Source organism: Echinops telfairi, unplaced genomic scaffold (assembly GCF_000313985.2).
Source record: "Echinops telfairi isolate 266 unplaced genomic scaffold, ASM31398v2 ScPeMD7_655;HRSCAF=1070, whole genome shotgun sequence".
Lineage (NCBI taxonomy): Eukaryota > Metazoa > Chordata > Mammalia > Afrosoricida > Tenrecidae > Echinops > Echinops telfairi.
In genome coordinates, this window is record NW_022104553.1 from 14,036,447 (window position 1) to 14,048,152 (window position 11,706).

General features: G+C 60.5%; 1 protein-coding gene across 1 annotated transcript in view; it reads left to right on the top strand.

Moving 5' to 3' along the window:
* ZNF76 (zinc finger protein 76) overlaps positions 1–10,185 on the top strand; it is a 29,298-nt gene extending 19,113 nt beyond the window's left edge. Inside the window, exons 3-14 of the mRNA XM_004717225.4 lie at positions 1,755–1,835; positions 1,917–1,994; positions 2,664–2,860; positions 4,723–4,839; positions 5,116–5,191; positions 5,742–5,867; positions 5,962–6,141; positions 6,796–7,029; positions 7,127–7,290; positions 7,937–8,101; positions 8,553–8,666; positions 9,343–10,185. Coding sequence (XP_004717282.1) covers positions 1,755–1,835; positions 1,917–1,994; positions 2,664–2,860; positions 4,723–4,839; positions 5,116–5,191; positions 5,742–5,867; positions 5,962–6,141; positions 6,796–7,029; positions 7,127–7,290; positions 7,937–8,101; positions 8,553–8,666; positions 9,343–9,447 — 1,637 coding nt within the window. The 3' untranslated portion in view covers positions 9,448–10,185. The remainder of the gene's footprint in view (positions 1–1,754; positions 1,836–1,916; positions 1,995–2,663; positions 2,861–4,722; positions 4,840–5,115; positions 5,192–5,741; positions 5,868–5,961; positions 6,142–6,795; positions 7,030–7,126; positions 7,291–7,936; positions 8,102–8,552; positions 8,667–9,342) is intronic.
* The last annotated feature ends 1,521 nt before the right edge of the window (positions 10,186–11,706 follow it).

Genomic DNA, 11,706 nt, shown 5'->3' on the forward strand with positions numbered 1-11,706 from the left:
GGGGGGGGAGGGCGCTCTCTGATTCTTGGCTTAGCGCCCTCCCTCTGTTTTCCTTCGCTCTTTGAAGTGCTTTCCAACAAGGGCCTGAGATGAAGAGCATTATCTTTGGAAATCTAGAATTATTATATTGCCTGTTGTGTTCCTGCCAGTCCTTCTTTCTTAGGAAAGGAACGTTTCAGCGATCAATGAAGGAAACAGAGGCCACGGGCTAGCCCCTCACCACAGCCTCCTGCTTTCCTCTCCAGTGTGCCGAGTGCAGTCAGTCTACTGATTGCACACCCGGCGCTGGTCTGAGCGTGTCCTACATTTCATTAACTCATTGAACCCATACAGCAACCCTGTGACTCTTAATCCCCATCTTAAGATGAAGAAACGGAGGCACAGAGAGGTTAAATAAGCTGCCCAGGTGCACAGAACTAGTAATAAGAGGTGGAGGTAGGATTCAAACCCAGGAGGTCGGGCCTGGCTCCAGAGCCCCTGATTGCTTTAACCCTGTGCTGTCCTACCTTGTTGGCAGGGCTGCCTGAGTCTCTTTGCTGACTCTTACAGGGTATATCAGGGAATTCATTGATTATTTTTGATGTCCCCAAGTTGGTCAGAGGAAAAACAAAAGACTGCCACCGAGGCGCTGCCAACTCTCAGCGACCCCGTAGGGCAGAGTAGAACTGCCCCTGCGCGTGTGGGAGTAGAAAGCCCCCTCACTGCTCTCTGGTGCGGCTGGTGGATTTGAACTGCTGCTCTTGTGGAACAGCGCAGGGCTCCTGAGTTTGTTGAAGGTGCTATTGACTCAGCCACACTCACGGCCCTCATGTCCATTCCGACTCTCGGTGACGCTAGAGGACGGGGCAGAACTGCCCCCGTGCGTTTCTGAGACACTAACTCCTTCCGGGAGTAGAAAGCCTCCTCTTTCTCGCGGAGCAGCTGGTGCTGTGGAACTGCTGACCTGGGAGTGTGAAGCCCAGTACCGTTACCCAGCAGGCTTCCTTCCTGTTGAAAGTACGCAGGGCAGCACCGCCTAAAGACTCAAAGGGCTCCACCCAGCAGCATGGGTTTTGATGTGCTTGTATAACAGAAATGCCGCAAAGTGGTGCCTTTAACAAACAAGTTTCTCTTCACCCAGTTTAGGCCGGGTGGAGCTCCTGGGGGAGGTTCTGGCCTTGAGAAAGGGTCTCTGCTAATCCTGGAGGAAGTCCTGGCTGGTTAGCCGTACTGGGTGTTTCTCATCATTTGCTTGAGCATCCCCGCACTCCCTCCCTGCCCCCCTTGCTTGTTGCCTGGCTTGGTTAATCTCGCTTATCATTCAAGAGATTGACTCAAAACACATCCTACTCTCTTCTCATTATCATACCAGAGGCCACCCATCTAGCCTAGAGGTAGGGTTTGCAGCCCAAATTTTAGGGCCACACAAGGCAGTCCATACCCAAAAGGGCACCCTTTGTTCTCATTAAGGGGGAAGTCCCCCTGTCCTCCAACCCACCCCCACCCCCACTTAGTTGCCTGTGAATTACAGGAGGGGAGATTACTGGGATCGTCTGGCTCCTTCAGGACAGTGTTCTCACTCCCAGACCTCCGAGGCCCAGGCAGGAGGGAGCAAGGTGACTGACTCCCAGAGTGAGTGCTCCTTTGGCTTAGGGGTGAGCACTCTGGCACCCAGAGACTCAGATAGGTCCTGGCTGAAAACACGACCTTGCTGAGCTCTCCTCTGGGCCTGCCCTGCCTCTCTTTATCCCCCCCCCCCTCGTCCCCCCTTGCAGGAGAGAAGCTGCTTGAAGGGCAGGTGATCCAATTGGAGGACGGGACCACTGCATACATTCACCAAGTGACCGTGCAGAAAGGTGGGCACCACACACTCTAACCTCCCGGAGGGTAGGTGCAGGCGCCTGAGGCCCCAAAGGCAAGCATTACTCTCCTTCCAGAGTCCCTGGCCTTCGAGGAGGGCCAGCCCGTGCAGCTGGAAGACGGCAGCACGGCCTACATCCACCGCACCCCCAAAGGTGGGTGCGGAAAGCGGGGGCCATAGAGCCAGGGATTCAGGACACCAGAGCCATGGTCCCCTAGGTCCAGCGGCCTCACCCCACCTTCCCTGGTGCAAACCACAGCTGCACCTGAGTCAAGCCCTAGGCCCAGCAGCATGGAACCTCGAGGTCTGAAAGTGTAGTAGGGGACCAGGGAAGGTGCTAGCGCTCGGTGAGGCTTCTCCTGAGGGGAGGGGTGACAGCAGGGGGCGGTGCTCCAGGTGAGAGGAGTGGGGGAAGGAGGAGGTCAGGCTCAGAAACCTAGCGGAGGGCAGAATGAGTAAGCAGGGGAGAGAGAAAGGGAGTGCTTGGTGCGCTAGCTTGGCGGCTCCCGCTGGGGGTGAGAATTGGGGGTTTTGCCCTGAGACCAGTGAGCCGCAGCTGGACTGTTTAGGTGACAAGAAAGGCCCTTTTAGTTGCCTAGACCCAAGATGACTGTGTCCCTCGGTCAGGTCTTCAAGGAGCATGGGAGTTCCTTGGAAGAGCACCTGGGAGAGGCTGCCCCAGGACGGCTAGCCCAAGCCAGTCACCAAGTGGAGGGCCAGGGACAAGGCCATGCAGGATAAACAGTTGCTGAAAACCTGCCGGGGTGCAGGTGCTGCGGTTAACTTCGCACCGGACCCTGGGCTGACCGTGACTTCCCTGCAGAGGGCTATGACCCCAACGCCCTGGAAGCTGTTCTGCTGGAGGACGGCTCCACCGCCTACATCCACCACCCCGTGGTGCCTGCGGATGGCACCATCCTGGCTGTGCAGGCAGAGGTGGGTCTGGGGGACCTGACCGCAGAGGATGACGAGGGCTTCAGCACAGACACCGTGGTGGCCCTGGAGCAGTATGCCAGCAAGGTGAGCACCCGGAGTCTGGTGCCCTTCACCCCTCATACAGCTCTGTATGCCCACCGCTGCCTCTTGTCCCTGCCCCTTTCTCTGAAGGCTTAGACAGGGCTGGCCCTGCCCGCCCACCCCTCACCCCTCACGTCCAGCATGTGCCACAGCTGCTTGCACTCCCCAGGTTGACGCTGCCCCTGCAGCAGCAGCAAAGCACAGGGCTTCTGGGTGGTGGGGGTTTAGGCCCAGCTTTGCTCGACTTCCAGAACAAGCCTCCGTGCTGTCTGCCACAGCCGGTGCCAGTGAGGGCCGGTGCTCTCGCTTCTCTGTGACTTGGCCCGCGGTCGTGTGGGGAAGTATCCTCCGTGGGCGATGGCGGGGTCAGTGCGACCAAGCATGGGGGGCGCGGGGGGCGGGGCTTGCATCAGGAGACCAGCATGGCAGCCCGGCCAGAAAGGAGAAGGCTCCGGCTCTCCCAAGCGGCTGGCGCTCTGGCACGCTGCCACCCTGCCCATGGTGGAGACAGGCAGGGATTGATGAGCTTTTCCAAACGGGTGATCCCACCTCCCCCACCCCCACCCCACCCCCAGCTCCCCAGAGCACTGATTTTGCCCAAAGCAGAGAGCTGGATGTTTTTAAAAACCGTAGTGAACACAGGACATCAACATAACAAGTGTACTTTCAAAGTGCAGCACAAAACTTTACCACAGGCCTCTTGGAGCACTGCTTACTACCCTCCCGTCCCCCAGAGGGTGTCTGGAGACTTGCTGCTGAGGGAAGGGCGCTTGAGTTGTGTGTCACCATGGGGCTGTGCTGGCTCTGCCACTTGGTCTGGCTCTGTGGGCACAGCCCGCCCCGCCTCACCCTCTTCCACTCCACTGCCATGAGATTGGCCAGACACCTCGGCACTCACTTCCAGCCCTGATGTGATTCAGTTCCCTCCACCACCCCCAGAGCTCCTGAGACACAGGACTGTCTGGCCACCTGCAGCCCTTCCCCTCTGCCCCACCCGATTCTGAAGAGTCCAGGAAGTGTTGTCAGCTCTTGATCCCCTGACCTGGAGCCTGGCTAGACAGTCCCTGTCTTTGGCCTCACCCTTTTGTCCCCTGCTCACCGAACTTTCCCAAGTTCTACTTCAGGAGTTCCTGGAAGTCCAACCCCGAAACAGACTGAGGGGAGGGGGGCACCACGTCCCTGCCAGGGAAGACCAGAGGGCTCACTGTGGCCAGAGACGGTGTGGAATGGGTGCCTCTAGCAAGGGAAGGAAATGTGAGCCTGCTGCTGTGGTAGTGGTGGGGGCTGCAGCGCCTGCCCGGGCCAGTGTGGTGCTACAGTTTGCTGACATGGGTGCCGCCTCCTGAGGGCTGTGCCCTGCTGAGGGGTCCTAGCCGAGCTAAGCCCCACAGCAAGCCCCTGTGGACACGTGTTTCTGGGGAGAGGCAGCAAGCCCCTCCCAGGTGAGGAGGGAAGCCCCCAGAGCTGCAGCCTCCTCAGAGTGTGGTCAGCTGGGGAGGTAGCGGCACCCGCCCAGACACCCGCTCCATCCCTGACCTGGCTGGCTGAGGAAGTAGTCAGCAGCCGTCACAGCCCCGTGACACTTAGTCATCCTCCCTGCATCCATCATGATACAGGCTTTTACGAGTCCCTGCTGATTGGCTCTCAGAGCGCTGGTGGTGGAGCAGGTCCCATAAGGAGTCCCAGTCTCAGAACCCCCAGGGCGGTTCTACCCTGCCCTGTAGGGGCACTGTGAGTGGGAATGGACTGGTGGGGGCGGGGCAGTGAGGTCTTGGTTTGGGAATCTGCCACCTGGGCCGTGTGCCCCCACCCCCACCCCCTTCACTGAGATGAATGCGTGTGAGATGCCAAGGTGTTTCCCTCAGGTTCTGCACGACAGCCAGGTCCCCCACAATGGCAAAGGGCAGCAGGTGGGGGACCGAGCATTCCGTTGCGGCTACAAGGGCTGTGGACGCCTCTACACCACTGCTCACCACTTAAAGGTAAGGTTGCCAGAAACAGCTGCCAGCTCTGCCACCTCCTCCCACCCCCTCCCCACACACAGACATGCACATGTACACATTCACACACGCTTCACATGCTTTGCACCAAAAAGTGGGCAGGGAGACGTGAGCGTACAGAGACGTCAGCCCCAGCCCTGTGAGCCGCCGGAGGGGAAGGGCTCTCAGGAGAAGGTGGCCAGTCCCTGCAGGCCGGCACTCTGGGTGCTGAAGACCACCAGCAAGCCCCTCTGAACCCTGGCCTGCTTGTCCTCACAGGTGCATGAACGCGCTCATACTGGGGACCGTCCCTACAGGTGTGACTTCCCCAGCTGTGGGAAGGCCTTTGCCACAGGTAACCTGGCCGGGTGGAGGCGGAAGGCGGACTGCCTCTGTGAGGGGCAGAGGCTTCAGACCAGCTGTGGAGCCTCCCTGACGGAAGCCCAGCACCAGGCTGGCTTCCTGGGGAGTGCCGTCTCCAGGGCGCTGGCTCCTCTCTGAGGCACCCCTGTGGCCGCATCAGGTGGCAGCGTGGCCCAGGGTAGCAGAGGTCCCCTGGGGGCTGTGCAGAGGCCTTGCCACTCACAGTAGCTCTGACACTGGCCAGCAAGGTGTGGGGGTGGAGGGGCTGGGGGTGCTAAGGGGGGACTGGGCTTTGGGGTTCTCCTGTGAAAACAGGGACCTTTAGCTCCCACCTCTCTGGGTCCCCTCTCAGGCGTCTGGCCAGCAGCGGCTCCAGCTGCCCCTGCAGAGGGAGGCGGGCACAGCGGGTTTTCCCAGGCTTGGGGAGGGGGAGATGGACCTAGTGGAAGTCTCATAAAGGAGCCCCGGGACCTGATGGGACAGCTCTGGGTGAGGCCTCACTGGGTGCCCTGCTCACCCTTCCCCCATCCTCCCGACCACAGGGTATGGGCTGAAGAGCCACGTGCGCACCCACACTGGTGAGAAGCCATACAAGTGCCCCGAGGAGCTGTGCAGCAAGGCCTTCAAGACCTCGGGCGACCTGCAGAAGCACGTGCGCACACACACCGGTGGGCCCCTCAGACTGCAGCCCAGTGCCGCCTGCCCCCCGCCTCCCCCTATCAGGCCTCCCTGCTGGCCACTCTCACACCGCCTCGCCCACAGGTGAACGCCCTTTCCGGTGCCCCTTTGAGGGCTGCGGTCGCTCCTTCACCACCTCGAACATCCGCAAGGTGCACGTGCGCACGCACACAGGCGAGCGGCCCTACACCTGCCCTGAGCCCCACTGTGGCCGAGGTTTCACCAGTGCCACCAACTACAAGAACCACGTGCGCATCCACACAGGTGGGCCAGTCGGCATGCAAGGACCACCTCTGAGGCCCAGGCCCCTCTGCCAGGCTCCGATCCGAGTCCCATTGCCAGGCCCTAGCCTCACGACGCCTCTGGCCCGAGGCCGAGGGTCACTGCTTCCTGCAGTTGCCCCAGAACCGTGTGTGCTTTGCAGCGGGGAGCTCCTCCCTGCAGTTAGCTCCAGCCTAACAGATGTCGCCAGCCCTCTCTGGAGCCCCACCACTCCCTGCCCCCTCTATGTACACTCCCAGTTCTCCTCCTGCTGAACAGCAGGGTGAAACGCCCCCTTCTCCTGGCCGGCTGATGTCCTGGGGGTCCTCCCACTGTTCCGGCCCTCCTCCCACCCTCTGCTCTCCTCACTCTCACAGGCCTCCCTCCCTGCCCCTTCCCCTGCCCCTGCCCCTGCCCCTGCCTTGTCTCACCACTTCCCTCCCCACCTGCTACTGCCCTGCCTTCAGCCTTACCCTGGGCCCACCGGTCTCCTTGCCTGTGGGCTCGGGGGTTCTATACCCAAATCCTGTTCCGCCAGCCATCTTCCCCCAACTCTGCCCATAGTCCTCTCCCTCTCCCTCCAGCCCCACCCCTGTCCCCATAGTCTCCCCCTTGCCAGCCCCAGTTCCCGCCCCCCTCACAGCCCAGTGTCCCCAGGGGAGAAGCCATATGTTTGCACGGTGCCAGGCTGTGGGAAGCGCTTCACGGAGTACTCAAGCCTGTACAAGCACCACGTGGTGCACACACACTGCAAGCCCTACACCTGCAGCACCTGCGGCAAGACCTACCGGCAGACATCCACGCTGGCCATGCACAAGCGCAGCGCCCACGGCGAGCTGGAGGCCACGGAGGAGAGTGAGCAGGCGCTTTACGAGCAGCAGCAGCTCGGCGGTGAGGGGAGCGGGCCAGGGCCAGGGCCAGGGTGGGCACAGCCAGGCCTCCCTCTGGCCATCCAGTGCCAGGTGTCAGCCCAGCCTTCCTCTCCCAGCCGCCTCTGCAGCTGAGGAGAGCGCACTGCCCAAACAGCCCCCCGTCGCATACCTCTCTGAGGTAAAGGAAGAAGGCGATGACATCTCGGCCCAGGTGGCCATGGTGACGGAGGAGGATGGAGCCCCCCAGGTGGCCCTGATCACTCAGGATGGTGCCCAGCAGGTATAGGCCTTGGGAACCCATGGATCAGGGTGGGCCCCGGTTGACCCCTCTCCCATCCTCTCTGGGACCCCTGGAGAGCCCTGATATCTGATGGAGCCACCTCTGCTCCACTTTTCTGTCGAGCCACATGAACCTCAGAGAGCTGATGTTTGTCCCTTGGCTCCTCGGCTTCCTTGTGCCGCCAACGCCTCCGTCTGCGAGTTAGTTGATTGCCCGTGACTGGTGGCTGCGATCGGCCTGCTTGTGTCAGTGAGGTGCTCCATGCCCTTCACCAGAGAGGGTTTCTGTGGATGCACTGAGCATAGGTCTGGAGTCTAAGGCCCAGTCCCCCCAGGGTCCGTGCGCCCCCCCCACCCATCCCAGTCAGCGCCTGCCCTGGCAGACGCCCCATCCATACCTGTTGAAGCTGTCATGGGGGTGCAATTAGGGAGAGACGTGGAAGTGCATAGAAATGGAACTCAGCAGCCAAGGGAGGACGGGAGAAGCCGTGGGCAGTGTTCTGTCGTCCACCTCGGGGACTTGATGCTGACTTCAGAGTCACCAACACTCGTCTGGCCTGGGAGAGCAGATAGGCCCTCACTCGGGGCTTACACCAGCCCAGCTCCAGGGCCTCCGCCTTACCTTCTCCCCTCCCCTCTGCCACCAGGTCAGCCTGTCCCCTGAAGATCTGCAGGCCCTGGGGAGTGCCATCAGTATGGTGACCCAGCATGGAGGCACCACCCTCACCATCCCCAGTCATGACAACGAACTTGTCACACCTGGCACACATACGGTCACCATGGTCAGCGCAGATGGCACCCAGACACAGCCCGTACGACCAGGCGGTTTGCTTGTGGTTTTGTTCACCGGGTGGGCGTTACAGACCAGGCCAAGCTGGCCACTCCTTACAAGTTTCCGACCCACGGAGCTCCTCCCCCAGCTGCTTAGGGCCTTCACACTCGTCCTTAAAGACAGCGCTGCCTGCCCAACTCACTCTCACTTACCTTGGACTGCAGGCCGGTTTATAATTAAGAGATTAAGTCCTTCCGGGTGCCCTTTACAACTCTGGCCTTCTAGGATTCAGTCCTTGAACTAAGTGGAGCTCCAAATTGAAGAAACACCCAGGCAGATTAGTCTGACCCATAATGGTTCTCCCTCTTCCCTTTTGCGTTTTCCCAGCCACCCTGCTTGAGGGCGTTTCTGGTGGGTGGGTGGGGAGTGGGGGGGCCCGGGGCGGGGGGGCCTGCAGTGATTAGTTTAGCTGGGCACGGTTTGTCTTCCAGGTCACGATTATTACCTCTGGAGCAGTGGTGGCTGAAGACCCCAGTGTGGCATCCCTTCATCACCAGCAGGTGGCGCTGTTGGCTACAGCCAATGGGACGCACATTGCTGTGCAGGTGTGTACAGGTCTGGGAGCTCAGGGGCTGCTGTGCTGGGGAACAAGGGAGGGAACTTAGAAGAGAGCCTTGAAGAGAATGACGTGGCCATTTCAGAGGACAAACCCCTTTTCTGCCCATGTGCTGTGAAGTCCCTTCATGAGAGCTTGGAGGGCCATCCGTCTGGTGGCGCAGCACCTCCGTCTCCTGATGCTTCTATTTCTAGTGGAAGGAGATGGCTCGCCTCTAGCCAGCCACACTCACTGAGCTGCTCTCTCCTGGTCCAGACAAGTCGGGTAGACTCACTCAAAAACTCACTGCTCTCCAGTCAGTTTGACTCACACCGACCCCATAGGACAGGGTAGAAATGCCCCCGTGTGATTCCAGGACTGTTAACTCTTTACGGGACTAGAAAGCTCCATCTTTCTCCAGAGCGGCGCCTGGTGGTTTTGAACTGGTGACCTTGCAGGGTGCAGCCCAACTGGGAGCCACAATGCTGCCACCTGGGCTCCTAGACGAGTAGGGTTAACATGCCTACCCTACTAGGGCTCCGTCAGTGGACTTTGAGTGGACTGTCGAGTGGCCAGCGCGTGCCACAGGGTGGGTGGAGGAGATCGGAAAAAGTGAGCTTCACACACTGTACCCACCCAAGGGGAAGCTAGGAGGAAGGGTCTCACCGTCTCCCCCTGCTCCGCAGCTGGAGGAGCAGCAGACCTTAGAAGAGGCCATCAGCGTGGCCACCGCTGCCATGCAGCAAGGGGCCGTGACCCTGGAGACGGCAGCGTCGGAGAGCGGCTGCTGAGCCCACAGAGCTGGCTCTGACGCCATGCTGGAGGAGCTGCTGTGCCGCACAGGCGTCCTGGCCTCCGAGGGCCGAGGCGGTGGCAGACGTGGAAAGCGGCCGCACAAGGCTCTGGCCAGACGGCAGCAGGAACATGGCCTGAGTGACGGGGGCAGGGCCCTGCCCAAGAGGAGAGCCAAGCAGTCGGGATCAAGGGAGCACGTCTTCCTTGGAAACTGAGGAGGCCAGCCTGCGCCAGGCGTCCTCCCCTGAGGGTCAGCGGGCGCCTCTCCTGCCTCTAGAGAACACCCTGCCTGCCCTCAGCCCTCTCTCCTCCCGGAGGGGGAGACTGGGCACCATGGGGACTGGCCACTGCCCACCGTGGGCAAGGGCAGACAGCCTTTTGGTCCAGTCCAGGCACAGAGCAGGCCTGGGCCTGCCACACAGGAGTTTCCGGACCCCTCCCCTGCCTAGCAATAACCATCTCCCTAGCCACTTGGCAACAGGGACTTTCTCAGAATTCCTCAGGGGCCTGTGGCTGGAGAAGGGGGGTGCTCAGCCCCCACCACTCCCCAGCCGACCCCCAACCTCTCTCTGGCAGAGGCAAGGGGCCTTGTGCATAGACTGCTGGGGAGTGGGTTCGGTTTGTTGTTATTTGGGTTTTCTGTTTTTTATTCCACTTTGGTCATTTTCTTTTCCTGCTATGGATAGTGGTGGCAAATGAACGAATGAATATTTAATAAACGTTCCAAGTTTCCACCCCAGTTTCTCCCTCCTTTGAGCTCTGGGTCCTGGTCGGAGGTCTGGTCAAGGGTCCCTGACACAAAGCCCACACCAGGCCCAGGGCCGAGAGAGCCGGGAATACAAGGAACCCCCAGCCAGGAGGCTCCCAGTTTGGCAGTGTGGGGGCCAGGCAGGACCAGAGTGACCCTGCTGTGTGGCTGAATCTCAGGTCCGGCGTGGCTGCATGTAGGCATAGCCAGCTCCCAAGTTTGCCAAGCCCTAGGAGAAGTGGGGTGGGAGCAGCTTTACCAATGTCATGGAGGTTCAGGGGGTTGGGGCTGATGCCTCTGCCCTTCTGTGCTGGCAGTCCTGATTACTGCCCAGCTCTACCCACCAGGATGTTGAGGGCTGTCTGGGTCCCACAACCACCATCAGGCTTCACAGCACAGTGAGTGGCTGGCCCAGCCCGGCCCAGCAGGAAGAGGCTGCCGGGAAGGGACTTGATGGCAGAGTCCCTTGGGTGGGGCCCCACAGGGACTGGAGGTGGCCCTTCTCTCCCCACTGTGGTAAGTGTGCCTCAAGTCCATGCTGCCACCAGGGGTGGGACCCCTATCCCTAACCCAGGCCCTCCTGAGCTACCAGCTCTTTGGGAGCTGAGGCATGGCCCCCACCTAGGAAGCCCTGCCCTGCACAGTGGGGCCCTCGAGCACTGAGCCTGCAGAAATGGAAGCAGCAGTCTGGAGTCCCACCACTGTGACCCTGAGGTTGGATCCACCTCAGAGCTCACGCTCATGCACTTAAGAAACAGTCTTCAGGGCCCTTCTGGTCCAGAGTGGGCAGGGCTCACAGTGCCTTTTGGGAGCCTGTGCCCAGACAACAAGGAGCCGGCTAGTCAAGTGCCAAGTTGGGCTGACCTGGAAAGGTGCCCTGGGCAACTTCCTCCTCCAGCTCTGTGTCGTCGAAGTCTGTTTTCTTCCTCTCGGGTGTAGTGGTCAAGCTACACATGCTGTGCCCTGTTCCCATAGCTCAGAGCGACATGGGACCCTGTGACTTCCAAGACCTCCGTCCTCCCAGAAGCGACTGCCGCATCTTTCTCCCGCAGAGCAGCCAGTTCTCCCGCAGAACTGCCCACCTTTCTGTTAACCGCTGAGCTCCAGCCATTGTTCCACAGGGGCTCCTCGTGCTATTCGGTGGCACGAAAAGCAGTGCTTTGCTGAGCACCTACTGTGTGCTTCTCATCCATCTCTACACATTCTTACAGGCCTGGGAGGGTGGCGTTTTTCAGCCTCGCCAATGAGGAGACTTCTCAAAGTCACGTTCGTCCACCTTAGCGAGTGTGGAATCGGGATTGAACCCGGTCGGTGTGGCTTGATTTGTCGCTCAACCCTGGGAGAAAAAACGACAAGACTTAGGTTCTTAGAAGACTTCGCGGCCCTGAGAGGCAGGCCAGTGCGGAACAGGGGTGCGCTGGGTCTCCAGCGGGCCTCGGTCCCCAGGGTCGCTGAGCGCGCTGGCCGCGAGGGAGCTCCCGCCAGCGCGGAGCCTGCAGGCAGGCAG